The sequence below is a fragment of the Meleagris gallopavo genome, chromosome 5, assembly GCF_000146605.3.
Source record: "Meleagris gallopavo isolate NT-WF06-2002-E0010 breed Aviagen turkey brand Nicholas breeding stock chromosome 5, Turkey_5.1, whole genome shotgun sequence".
Classification (NCBI taxonomy): Eukaryota; Metazoa; Chordata; class Aves; order Galliformes; family Phasianidae; genus Meleagris; species Meleagris gallopavo.
The window spans coordinates 9,383,672-9,397,157 of record NC_015015.2 but is presented as its reverse complement, the minus strand read 5'-3'; the positions used below and the strand labels follow the sequence as shown (position 1 = coordinate 9,397,157).

The following is a 13,486-nucleotide window of genomic DNA, read 5'->3' as shown; positions in this document are numbered from 1 at the left end:
TTTTTTTAAACAGATGCTGGGGATAAGCAAAATGGAGAAAGTAATGAACTTTGTTCAGCAAAATCATCAAACTTCATCTTTAATAATTACATCAACTTAACTTTACCAAGGAAGCGAGTGCCAAAGGTAAACTGTGAAGAATGGTTTGTTCTATAAATCTTTGTCTTTTAAAGGTGGAAAATTAACTCCTGTGCTCATAAATAAGGGTGAAAGATTTGTGTGCATGTTAAGGAAGTAAAATAAGATTTCAACAAAAATTAACACACGTGAACGCTAAATGATGAAGCTGAAACGTTGTCACTGTCAAATGGCTGACGCATTAATAAACCCAGTTAAGCATTCTCTGTAAATGCTGATATTCTAATTTTGGTGATGATTTGTGTGTACTTCAGGAGATTTCATATTCATTCTCCATATCAATCTTTTTCAGTGTAGATAAAAGGTAGGGGAAGAGGATGTTTTATTTGATGTGTTCTTAAGTTGTGGTTATGAACTCGAGTTGTTGGAGTTCTTGGCTGCATTACCTGCAACTTATGCTTTCTTTTTAGAAAGTTTCCTAGAGATATTTTTAAGAAGTTTGGTGTGATGCTACATGCCACGTTTTGTAGTTTTACTGTTTTCTTTTGTTCTTGTTTTGTGGTGGTTTTGTTTTTGTTTTCTTTTGATGGGGAAGTCTGAGATTTTGCTAGGCATGACTATTACTCCCTTTAAGAAAAATAGTATTGCAGCTTTATATTCCTAGGTTGAAATATATATTCATAATCTTACATGTTTGTTCAAATAGTCACTGGTATATAAGTCTTAGAAGCTTTTTTGAGCACTTCGTGGGTTTTGTCTATGTTCTGCAGGAGAGCCCTTCATACCCTTCTAGATATTAAAGCCTGCAAGGGTGGCAAACAGTAGACAGTTTAATTAACATGACCCTGAGATAGTGATCTGTTCAAACATACCCATGTACTTTTCTCTCTGTGTCACTTACTAATGAGAACTTATTGACATGCCCTGTTTATGTCCCTGTATGAAACCCGTCAATGCCTATACATGTTGCAATTAAAGACTACAGTGCTTTGAAGAGGTACGGAGACCTGAGTTAATACTGTCTGACATAGGATTGTGTGCAGTGGGAGTATTGCCTTTGTATTTCTGAATGGACTATAACTTCAAAAGTTTTAAATTAGAAGTTGCTGTAATGAAATTATTCTGTAATAAACTGTTTCGCCCTCTGCTTATTCATTAATTTGGTCTTCTGCTGAAGGAAGACCTTGAGGAGGGGTTTTGCTTTCACAGCCAAACGTAACTTCATTTTAAATCGGGAGTGTCTGCCAAATCTAGCTCAGAGGCAGTAGTGTCTTGCTGGAATTAACCAGTGCTAGTTAGACAGCAATGTGTGCTTCTCCACCAGAATGAGTTCAACTTGTGTATTCTGAAATACAGTTTTATGCAAAACTGTTCCAAGTTTTGAGTTTCCTAGGCTAGACAGAAATTTAAGTTGCTTTTTTTGTTTGATTTTACAGACCTCCTTAATACTTAACTTCATTGTTTCCTTTACACCCTATGCAGTATTTGCCAAGTTTTGCCTGCAGAAACACAATTTTTCTACTCTTCTGAGTGTGGTGTCCTTAATAAAAAATCAGGTGTATGTATATTAACTTAATCAATGTTTTTAATATGTTTCTTTTTGCATTTGTTGCTATCTTACCTTCCTAGTTGTGGTAGAGATGTGGATTGTTTTTGTTTTGTTCTTGGTTGCCTGAAAAACTACTTCAGAATTTCCAGATATTTCCTAGAGTTACTTACTTCTCAGATGTTTTCCATCCACAAAAATATTTTCAAAACCCGTGGACAGTCAGCTGCCGAGTAAGCTCATATATCCTTATTAGGAAATAACTTTTCCCTGACATCCGCATGTAGACAAAACAAAGTGGCATTTTTCCCATCTAAGCAAGCACTGAGAAAGTAAACAGGCACAATAAACATTGCATTTTCTTGTGGGTGACATCTTTAGAAGAAAAACTTTTTTTTTCCTGACCACAATGTTATTATTTTTCTCTGAGTTATTTGCAGAACTAACTAGTAGTAGTGGGTTTCCATTACTGAGGCATACAGCCCTCTGACTAACCTCTCATTGTAAAACATGCCTTCTGTCTAACAGGAGGTGAGTTTCTTGGCACTACATGAAAGCATGAGGTGATTTGCTTGATGGCCCCTTCAGTTTCACACCACAGGGGCTTGTTTGAATAGAGAAGGGGAAGCAATATTTTGCAAATCAGCTTGAGGAGTGAGACTGTCAGGAGCATTTACTTTATGTGAGGCCTTACAGCCTTGTCATGGATGACACATGAAGCTTAACAAGAAATACACTGCTCAGACTGGGACAGAAATTTGCAAAGACTGTAATAGTGGGAAACTAGCTGGCTGGGAAGTAGGACTTCTTGGACCACTTGAGTTAGAGTTTGGCTGTCTCTTCAGTTTTGTGGCTCTTTCCCCTGTGCAAAGTAGTGTTGAGCGTTATCCAGGTATGACAGGAGAAGAGCACTTATGTATCACAAAATCAGAAACCATCTGGAACACTGTAATATCTCTTTCTGAGCTCTGTCCCATCCAGTTTGTCCTTTTATTTGGCTAGACAGGGGATCTTTATCTGGGCACAACTGGTGAGAGATCAGGAGGTGCCTCGCACTGACATGACTGTTGCTGTCCTGGCAGCATTGGGCTAGATTGAGTAGTGTTTCCCGTTTTTCTTCCTGTGTCAACAGAGCTCAAATGGAACTTGATATTTCCTGTACTCCAGACTAAGAAATGAATTGAGGTGTTTACACAACGAAGAGTATGATCTTTCTTGGAGTTTTGTTAGGCAATTAACTTGCTTTGTTTTTCACTTCTTTGTAACAAAAGTCCTTTATGTGGACTCTGAAAGGCAACATCTTGTTTGCTTCATTTACTTAGGCAAAATCTACTTTTATGTGGTATAGATTATTATGCAGAATATGTTGTTGTTCGCTGTTGCTTGGTAGACTAATGATTTTAAGTATTGTAAAACTGCATTACTGAAAGCTGGTCATTGGAAGACAAAGTACCAAAACATACGGAGTAATCAAAATATTGTCATTTGATTCTTTTGGTGTTTGCCCAGAAGTTGTTTGGGATTATTTTTATTCACTCCATAATGACTTATTAAACACAGCATATATATATATAGGAAGACTGTATTCTTTGATCCATCTCTTTATTCTTTTTTTTTTTCTCCAAATTGGATGAGCAATTGTGAGTTACCTTATGGGCAAATACAAATAAATGGAATATAGTTCATTGCTCATAAAATAGAGCCAAACATGATGTTTACAATACAAAATCTCTCCATAACCTGGCTAGATGAATTGTCAGCTCTTTAAGAATGAATTCAATAAAAAATGATGTAAATGTTTATTAACTATTTTGCGAATTAGGGCAGACTGAGGCATGAAATATTGTTTGTGTTGTGTCCAGTAAAATAACTGAGTATGTGCATAGCTTGAGAACAAAGTAGGCAATTTGATTGCTTAAATACTACTGTGTAAGTCCATAATGGGGAAGATGAACCCTACAAGGGAGAAAGACGCAGACAATAATTGCTCGGGCTGGAGAAGAGAAGGCTCTGGGGAGACCTGATAGCAACCGTTCAGTATCTAAAGAGGAGCTAAAAGAAAGAAGGGGACAGACTCTTTATCAGAGTCTGTTGTGATAGGAGAAGGGGAAATGGTCTCAAACTAAAAGAAGGGAGATTTAGACTGGATATAAGAAGAAAATATTTTTACAGTAAGGGTAGTGAAGCACTGAAACAGGTTGCCAGAGGAGGTGGTGGGTGTTCTGTCCCTGGAGATATTCAAGGTCAGGCTGGAAAGGGGCTCTGACCAACCTCATCACGCTGTAGATCTCCCTTTACATTGCAGGGGAGTTGGTCTAAACAATCTTTAAGGGTTGCTTTCAACTCAAATGATTCTGTGAAAAGAAAGGGATATATCTGCACCATGAATGCATGTTCTGCATATGAAAATCTAGACTGACGGAGATGGGGATCTATAGTGGAAGAATTTCCTTGGGTTGTGCTGTTCATCTGGAAACTAGTGTCATCTAGATTAAAATTCACAGAATGACTGATGCTCTAATGCCTCTTTTGTTTGTTGTTTTTTGTTTTTTTTTTTTTCCCAAGAACGTGCTAGTGCTTTGTGAATTACAAATTCATTAATACTGAAGGAAGCAGGTAAACAAGGAGTTGCAGGTCCCCTGTTGAACAAGATTTATGCATTTTCCCCATCAGATTTGAGTAAGAGCTCCCAGTCAGGGGCTCCTGTGCTGCTGATAGACATGTGATTACTGCCAGCAGGACTTCTTTTGCGTGGAATGATCCTGCTGAGCTGGAGGAGAGTGATAATGAGTGCTATGCTGGCACCACTCACCCATGGTCATGTTATTTAACAGAGGCCAGACCACACTTACCTGGTAATGGAAGCTAGTGTTGTGGGAGGAATGGATTGGGTAAATTTCATAACTTCTGTAATAATCCAGATATTTTGTTCTGGCTTTCCTGTTTCAGGTTGAAGGGAAAACAGAAGAAAAAGAGACTAACAAAAGACGTCGCAAAGGTCTTTTTGGTGTCTTTGAGGAGGTTGGTGTTAAGCAGTGTCAGCACCTATCCAGTTCATTGCAAAGTACCAGAACTGAGGAGACAGTGGGAGTTAGAAAGATGGGGCTTGGACTCATGCTTGAAAACTTGAATTCATTTTCTTTCTGACACTAGAATATTAATGTATAAGGTTTTTTCCTTTCTGCAATTCAGTTACTTAAACATTGCTTGTCTATGTTTGAAGAATTTGTGTTGTAGCTTGATTGCTGCTCTCTCTCTTAGGATGGTAACCTTTGTGACTGCTTTGTGATCACCAGTATTGATTTGTGTTCCCTATTTACTGCCCTCTGGGAATTTTGCATGCTAAGCAGTGTCAATTTTAAGATACTGTGGATTCTTTGCTAGTTAGGATGCTATTTTCTCTCTTCATTAATGTCATTGCTATACTTGAGAAAAACAATCTGTTCTTTTATTGCAGACCTCAGGATTTTCAAGCCAGGAGACAAGTGTTGGGAAAGAACAGAATGATGGCAGAGAAGGAATAAATCAGAATAAAGTTAAATCAATGGCAACTCAACTCTTGGCAAAGTTTGAAGAGAATGCTCCAAATACAATTTTTCGGAGGCAGGTAGGTCATAGATGAACAAAGTCACCTCTGAAATTAAACATCAGTCCCTCCATATGAGTGTGATGCAGATTTTGGGGGGGAAAAAGTGGATCTATTAGATATTTGAAGTGGATTTTCTTTCTTTCATGTTTTAAATTCGTTATGCATATTAAAGAGTATTCCTCTTAGTAATTAGGGAATAAACACGAGTGAGTAATATGGAGATATTATACCCTATATTATAGGGTATATTAGTATCATGTAGTGGAATTTCAGAGTCTGGAAATCTTCTGTAGAGCAAGCTAGAAATTTAATTTGTATAGGAGTCTCTTGGGCTGTGTATGGTATCACAACAGAATTTTTTTGCCTGTGTTTCGTGAGTAGAGAGTAGTAAATGTCTTTCTTCGTGAAAAAATTATGGAAAGATTAAGAAGGGAGTGTAATCTTTTTGAAAGATGTGTATAGCTTTCTTTTCTACTCGTAAAGAAGGGATGGTGGAATATATTTGAACATTTCACAATATTTTCATAAATGCTGTAATCCCAGCAAATAATCCCAGGCTTTCAAGGTAATAATGGCAATCTCAAAATCACACTTATGTCAGCAAGACGGCTGCCTGAATCAGCTGAATTCAAGCCTGATTAACCTTTTTTTTTAAAAAAAAAAAAAGTCTGAAGAAAGGATATGCGGGGTGTCCAAGAGCTGTCAAGGGTGGTAGCTTTCTTAATTTTGTGCTTTGTTAATTTAAATATTTAAGTCTTCAAGAAATGCAGTCTTCACAGTTGTAAAGTGACTTTGATAGTCAACCACTGCTGTCTGCATTCTTCCCAGCTACTATGTCAGTGCCCTGAAATTTGTGATACCTGTACAGAGCTTTACTTGTTCATGTTCAAGGAAGCCTTGATGCATTTACCCAAGGTTAACATTATAGACTTAGGGCAGAGTGGCTGCAAGGCTGTATAGAGGAAATGGACCTGGGAGTATTGATGGACACTTGGCTGAACATGAGCCAGCAGTGTGCCTGGGTGGCCAAGGCCAATGGCATCATGGCTTTTATCAGAAATAGTGTTGTCAGCTGGAGCAGGGATGTGATCATCTCTCTGTACTCAGCACTGGTGAGGCTGCACCTTCAGTACTGTCTTCAGTTTTGGGCCCCTCACTACAAGAAAGACTCTGAGGCTTAATAGGTTAAAGGCTAGTAAAATGAGTTGGGGACAAAAATTTGCAAAACATGTTGATGAAGCTCTGTAGTAGTATCTCTTTAAAAACAGCTTTTCTTTCTTTTTCTCAATATCTTGGAATTCTATTTACTATCTTCTTTTTTTTTTTTTCCCCCACTCTGTCTTTATAATTTAAAAAAAAAAAACTGTACAAGGAGCAGATAGATAGACCAGCACAGCTCTCTTCTGAGTCTCCTGTTAATCCTCGCTTTGCTCAACCTAAAGATACAAGTCGTCTTCTACCTCAACCAAAAAGGCAGGTAGGAACTCATGTGGGTAACATTTAACAAGCATACTGTTCCTCTTTCTGCTGAGGACTTGTTCATATATATATATATACATACTTAGCTAAGATTTATGAAAACTACTGTAAAGTTCAGTGGTTTTTTAGACCTGCTTGAACAGATGAGAAAACTTTTGGAAAGAATCAGTATCTGCATGGAAAGAACTTGGACAATCTGTAGGTGTTGATTTATGTATAATCACACCTGGACTTCAAACTGTATAACTATCATTGCATATCTGAATTTAGCATGCAAGAAAAGGACAACAGTAGCTGAAAAAATTCTATGTATGTACATGATGCTTTGTGCTGTTTCCGCTCTGAGAAAACTCGCAGTATATCTAAGATAAATGGTTGAGCATTGAAAATCTGATTTTAATGACCAGATTTTCTACTTCTTTAAGTAGAACTTGTGAGAAATACTGCTAGAAGCTCTTCTGCAGTATTGTAGACATAGAATGAAACTTTTGAGTACTTAGTTTAATTCACTTTATGTTAGAATTTTCAATGTTAGTAAATATTCTGTAGTGATCTTTCAAGAGTAGTCTGCAGCAAAGTGGGATCTGAATTGCATTGGAATTCTTCAGGGCAGCTTGAAGAAGAATGCACATTCATAAACAAGTTGCGAATTGATTATTTTTAAGGCAGATGTGCTGTTCTGTAACACTGGGAGCACACTGTACACTGATTGGGATTAACGTTTTTTAATTTTGATTCTAAGAAGTTTGGAAAGTTTGCATAATTTCTTTGAATTGGACAAATGGAATGAAGTAGAAAACTATCATGAAAAGACAACTGGAAAGTAGTTATTAAGACTGAATTTGACAAAGCTGAACTGATTGAATTCAATTACTTCAAAAGCTCTTTCATATGGAGTTTAAAAATCAGAGGCCCATTCTGAACTCCTCAGAAAATGCTTCAAATCTGAAAAATATTACATCTTGTGTCATGTCACGTTAGATCTAGCTTTATGCCAAGGTCTACTGCTGGTGTTTTTACAAGTTCATTCCCTGGTTTCAGGCAGATGCGATGCTAGTAAAAATCTTGACTAAAACAAAAGCAGAACTAGAAGGAGACACATTGTCATGTTCTCCATTCACACTGTGTGGGGTTATTGGTTTAAAAACTGGGATAAACTTAGGTCAGCACTTTCATAAGTAGCACTGATTGTGTTTCTGTGCATGGGCATAAGCAGTAGATGTGCAATAAATACTGGAGAGAGATTGCTGTGAGAACCAGGAGAGCATTTCATTTCTAATTCCGTGCATGACTGAGCTGTGCTTTCATAAGGATCTTTAAAAACGGAATGTGCTGCATGGTAATGCAGAAGGGAGATGTTTTTTTATTTTATTTTTTTTCACTCCAAGTGTTTCCCAGTTTCAGGTGGTAGCTAGACCTGAACACGAGGTCAGGGAAACCAAACAGTCTTTAAATGGTTCTGATCATATGGCCAGGACACCAAAGGCTATAGAAAAAACAGATATCCAGCGCAGTCTATCAGAAACATCTGAAAATCTTGCATCTGCCTGTTCTGCTGCATTTGTCCTTTCTGGAGTGCTTGAACGTCTTCAGCACCTGGATGAAAAAATGAAACAGGTGATAAGCAATTACTTTTCCTTTCTGTCTCTTAACCACATGTATTAATCTGCGTGCTGTATTTTCCCTGGATATGCTTGCTTTTTATCTGTTCATTTTAGCTTACATTAAGACAATTAAAATACTTTCTGCATACTTGTGTATTCGATGATATTTGTGTCATTAACTGAAATCTATCTCTTTCTTTCTCTGGCTTTCTTTCCTGACTCTTACTGCAGAAAAGAGCTCAGACCATAGCAAATAGAGAATTCCATAAAAAGAACATTAAAGAGAAAGCAGCACATCTTGCCTCACTGTTTGGATATATGGATTTTCCAAAGGTGAATATTAGGTTTTGTACCTGCAGAATTGCTGAGTTAGAAGAGTGATCTTAGAATTCTTGGATTAAAAAAAAACAAAACAACAAAGCCATGATTTTGCTTTTAACCGTTCATTCATCTTGAGTAGATCTGATAAGTCATTTGGACTCCACTGAATTTGGTAAAATTTTAGTTTAAATATTATTGCATAATTTAATTGAGGTAAAACACAGTTGTAATCATAAAGCTGGTCAGAGTACCATAGCATAAGAGAAATGCCTTGGCATGGTTTATTCTTTGTGTTTACGAGTATACACTATTATCTCACTATTTTTAATGAATTGGTGAGCAGTCGCTCTCAGTCAGTGAAATTTGGCATGTAGCATTTTTTTAATGCTTTCTTAACTTATTACCCATTGTAATTATTTTTATAAGCTGAGTATAATAATATCATCTGAGATGAAGGTTTTGTCACGACGATTTCAATGGCTCCTCACTATGCAGAATTAGAGAATGGTGCAAAATTGTAGTTATCTCTTTTTCTTATGCATGACTGTGAAGTTATTCTCTTAACCTGTGCTAATGTCACTCTCTCTTGGTTAACTCTCCTCTGTTTCTGCTCTACACAGAATAAGCTGCCTACTAAAGGCTTATCCCATTCTCAGCCCCCAACTCCCTCTTGCCCTCCACCTCATGATTCAGCTGCTGCCTCTTCTCCATCATCTGTAGGTTCAGCTTCCCCTGTTCTTCCTTCTAGACAGGTACTCTATTAAACAGATTTTTCCTGTAAAATCCAAACTTGTGGTAAGGCTGTTTGAGAAATGGCTTGGATGAAAGGTGCTGCCTTTGTGCGGTGGATCTATTCTATAGTTTGTATTTCACATTAGAATTAAATCTTAGTTTTCTTCACCATGGTGAATTCTGCATATTTGCAAGAGGAAAGTCAACAAATGGTTTGGCTATAAAGCTAAAGAATAGAACAAATAATTGAGAAAGTTCTGGCTTAAATTCTGAATTTTTGGTATTGATGTTTAATTTCAGTGTTCTTTTGTTAGATAATGCTATAGAAATACTTAATGGAGAGATAGTTTCACATACTATAGCTGGATGTTAGGCGATTAGTTAGCTGTGCTGGGTGGGTATTTGTCTTTATAAGATTATCAGTTGGGTCTGCAGGGAAGAATCTGGGTGATAATGGTTACTTTAAATAGAGGATTGTGTTAGGGTTGTGTAAGCATGTGTTGATACAACCAGACTTCACTGTTTTGTTTGTTTACTTATTTATACTTTAAAACTCATTTCTGCATGTTAATTGCTAGAACTCAGTTCTTTGCAATGCAAGCTTCATGCAGGGGAAACCAGCATAGACTTAATGAAAGCAATTCGGTAACATGTGAATAAGACATATCCAGCTGTTATTGCTTATGCTAGTTTTAAAATGTGCTTTTATCTGTAGAAGATGAGGTGACATTGGCTTCTAACTCTTCTGTCTCAGAAGTGTTTTAATTTAGGAAAGTTGGATATTTTTCAGCTTTTTAGGGCCAATAAAAGGCTCAGGTTCTCTTTCCTTCACCCTGGTTCTGTAGTGGCAGTCTGGGAACGCTGCAACACTGCAGTACTACATGGGAATATTGCATAGGAGTACTGTCTTCATGTGGGACTAAGGGTGAAAACATGATATTTCTGGAAGCAATGGGAATGATTGCCATGACTCAGAGCAGACACTCTCTGATGGATGTTCAGCAGACTAATTTAGTGGAATTGGTCTTGGTATTAGGCTGACGTAGTTTGCAAAGGTATGTTCCTTGGATTAGCTGGAGGTGCATTCAGAAAGCTCCATTACTCTCTCATTCCCCTGGAAAATACAGGATACACAGCCCTCCAAGGACACTGCAAGTCCAGCAGGTGCCTAACTGCTGTAATCCTCTAATCCCCTTCAGCTTCAAAATCATTGCTTTGCCTAGATTCACTCCTTCCTTTCTGTGACCTAGGATATAAAGCATGTGGTGGGTTTTAAGCTAAGTAATGCCTTACAAAATATAATGACCTGTTTGTCATAGGCTTTTGAGCAGTACTGCATTGATGTAAAGAGAGCAAAAAACCAATGTGACCTAGCATTTAGCATATGAGAACTAGGGTCTTAATCATGTGGAAACTCTCCATCAACAAGAGAGTTTTTTGATGGGATTTAAAAATTTTTCTTCTAAAAAAGAAGCAATTGGTTTTGGATGTTTTAGTTCAACAGCACTTTGTTCAAAATGTGTTCACAACCCTTTATTAGTTATCACTGTATTTAAATGACATACCAATAGTTTGTTACATGATTTCAGTTAGTGTGAGCTTACTGTAACTGAAAATTCTCTGTCCAGAGATAATGGGAGGGCAAAGCACAACTGAGACTAGAAAAGCTTGTTTTGTCGTGAGCACAGCAAATACACATTGAACTTATTTGCTAAATTGTTGCTTGATTATATAGGACTAGCTATGTTCTTCAGTAGATGCACATGCCAGAGCATCCTGATGCCTAAGACGCTGCTCCATGAAGCTGGATATGTTCAGGTCCTATTGTATGCTGTATGCATTGTATATGGCCAACTGTATTGCACAGTATATCTGAAAACTTTTAAATAGCCTGATAATGAGCAGACTAACATCTTCTTTCCTCCCCTCTGAGACAGATTCAAATGAACCCCAATACTGTAGATATTTCAGTGGGAAAGGTAGTAATTTTAAATAAATAAAAAATAAAAAACATTGGGTTTTTCTGGTTACTAGTGAGCACAAGTGGGTTATGGGTAGGAGTGGAAGAGGGTCGTTCAGCCATGGTGTTGGGCAAGGCCATGTAGGCAGGTAAGAGGACAGTGTCTCTCCTGCTGCAGATGTGATAAGGAGTCACAGGAGAATGGGTCAGGCTTTGGGTGTGGGGGTAAGGGACCCCTGATGGTGGGGAGCACAGTTCCAGGGGAGGTACACTACACTATCTGCAGGACAGGCACCTTTCAGAGCAGGTTGTTCCAGCATACATTAGGTTTACATGAGTAATGCAAATCCTGCCCTGAGGACAGGATGGACTTAATGTCCCCTTGTACTTATGCCCGAGACAGTGTGTTAGTGATAGTGCATATGGATATGCTCAGATTTTCTTTTCCATCCTGTTTGTGTACTGTGAAGTTAGTTCAGTCCTGTGATACCTCTGTAGTTTTTAGACTGCACACTTTTCAAAACATCAGTTGTATTATGCGCTATAAAATGCTGTCTAAATGTGCAGCATTATCTGTCTGTAAAAAAAAAAAAGTTTATAATATTTCAGTTGCACAACCGCACTTTGAAGTAGTGTGTATGATAGCTTTATAAAATGTATTTGAACCTCTTAACTGTATGTGTTGGTAATTGGCTGTGTTCATACTGCTTTAAGGGTGGATTTGTAGGACTCAAAACAGACTGCAGTACAAATTCTAAGAGTTATTGTTAGTTAAATCTGAACTTCAGTATAAAAAAGGGTCACAGGATAGAGAAGCCAACAGAAAGAACTCCTATTGTTCTTGTATATCAATGAGCAGCAGAAGAACAGAAAATACTGAAATATTTATTTATTAACATTTCATAAGATACAACCTGTGAATATCAGCACCACCACATCCTTTAAATAGTACTGTTGTTTTAATTTTTAATTTTAAGTGAGTATATTATCAGGCAGGACAATCCTTGACATCTGCTGAATTTTCATTGGTATAAGTATTAACTAAAGCGGTATATCTATTGAAAATAGTGTCTCAGCAGACTTACTGTCTTATTACAAAAGCATATTATTAAGCCTTAGTCCTGAAAGGAGCACTTGAAAGGGAAGTCAGTGGATGCATTCTGCTTCTTCCAGATTCTATTAAAGGCTATATATTATTAAATATAACATATACGATTATTAGAATTCATTAAGGATCAATTTCTGGGTCATAATATATGCAAGTTGGCAGTAATAATCAAAACTCCATTCTAGATTTAGACAGCTGTTATATTTATCTTAGGTTGAATATTAACAATATAATGTTACATATTGGGCTTTGATTTCTGCTGTTTGCTGTTAAAATTTGGATTGACCTTCAGAACACTGTATTGATGTGAGCTTTATGTGGGTGTATCCAGGCAGCACATCATAGGAACTACAAACCATTGCAATCAGTAAGCTTTGCTGCCTGCAGAGTTTGTATCAATTGCTTCCCTTCAGTGACGTCTCTAATTATGAGCAGTAAACAGGGCTTGGGTGTTTCCTATGCACAGTAACTTATTATTCAAATGCTGTTTATCTCAGAGGTAAAATATATGTAGCAGATGCAATAAAAAATAAATAAATCACCCTCAGAGTAAGTAAGTCCAAGAAAATCATTAAGGATTTGTAACAGTAAAGGGGAAACATGTATGCTTCTGGAAGCAGAAAACAGTATTTCCTTCATTTTATGAAAGACGTTTGTTTACTAGTTGGTTGTCTCTGGTGTTATAAATAATAGCACAGGGAAATACAGGAGGAAGCCTTCTCTTCTCACACTGACAACCAGCCTGATCAACCTGCTAAAAAGCTTTGGTAACCTGTCACTGAGAGGTCAGCACTCCCAGTAAGTCACTACACTTTGAGGATTTTGAAGTGTTTCCTGAAATTCACCATGTAAAATAACTCTTAAGATTCTTTTCCAGGACAACAAACTATTTAAAGCTCTACTAAGAACGTGTGAGTTTTGAGCAATAGCCTTTTGTTATATTGATTGTGGCCTCAGCAGTACAAAATTGTATGCGTGTGTGCAGCATCGTGTACATCACTGTTCTCAACAGTAGTAAGTGCATGAGTGAAATACGAAACCTATTATGTTCATTAGGATCCGAGTTAGG

The 13,486-nt window shown here is 37.3% G+C and overlaps 1 protein-coding gene across 1 annotated transcript in view; it reads left to right on the top strand.

Annotated features, from left to right (window-relative positions):
- LOC100541969 overlaps positions 1–13,486 on the top strand; it is a 77,095-nt gene that overhangs the window by 9,212 nt on the left and 54,397 nt on the right. The window contains exons 2-8 of the mRNA XM_010710994.1: positions 14–126; positions 4,574–4,645; positions 5,082–5,231; positions 6,586–6,690; positions 8,097–8,309; positions 8,528–8,629; positions 9,238–9,369. Coding sequence (XP_010709296.1) covers positions 14–126; positions 4,574–4,645; positions 5,082–5,231; positions 6,586–6,690; positions 8,097–8,309; positions 8,528–8,629; positions 9,238–9,369 — 887 coding nt within the window. The remainder of the gene's footprint in view (positions 1–13; positions 127–4,573; positions 4,646–5,081; positions 5,232–6,585; positions 6,691–8,096; positions 8,310–8,527; positions 8,630–9,237; positions 9,370–13,486) is intronic.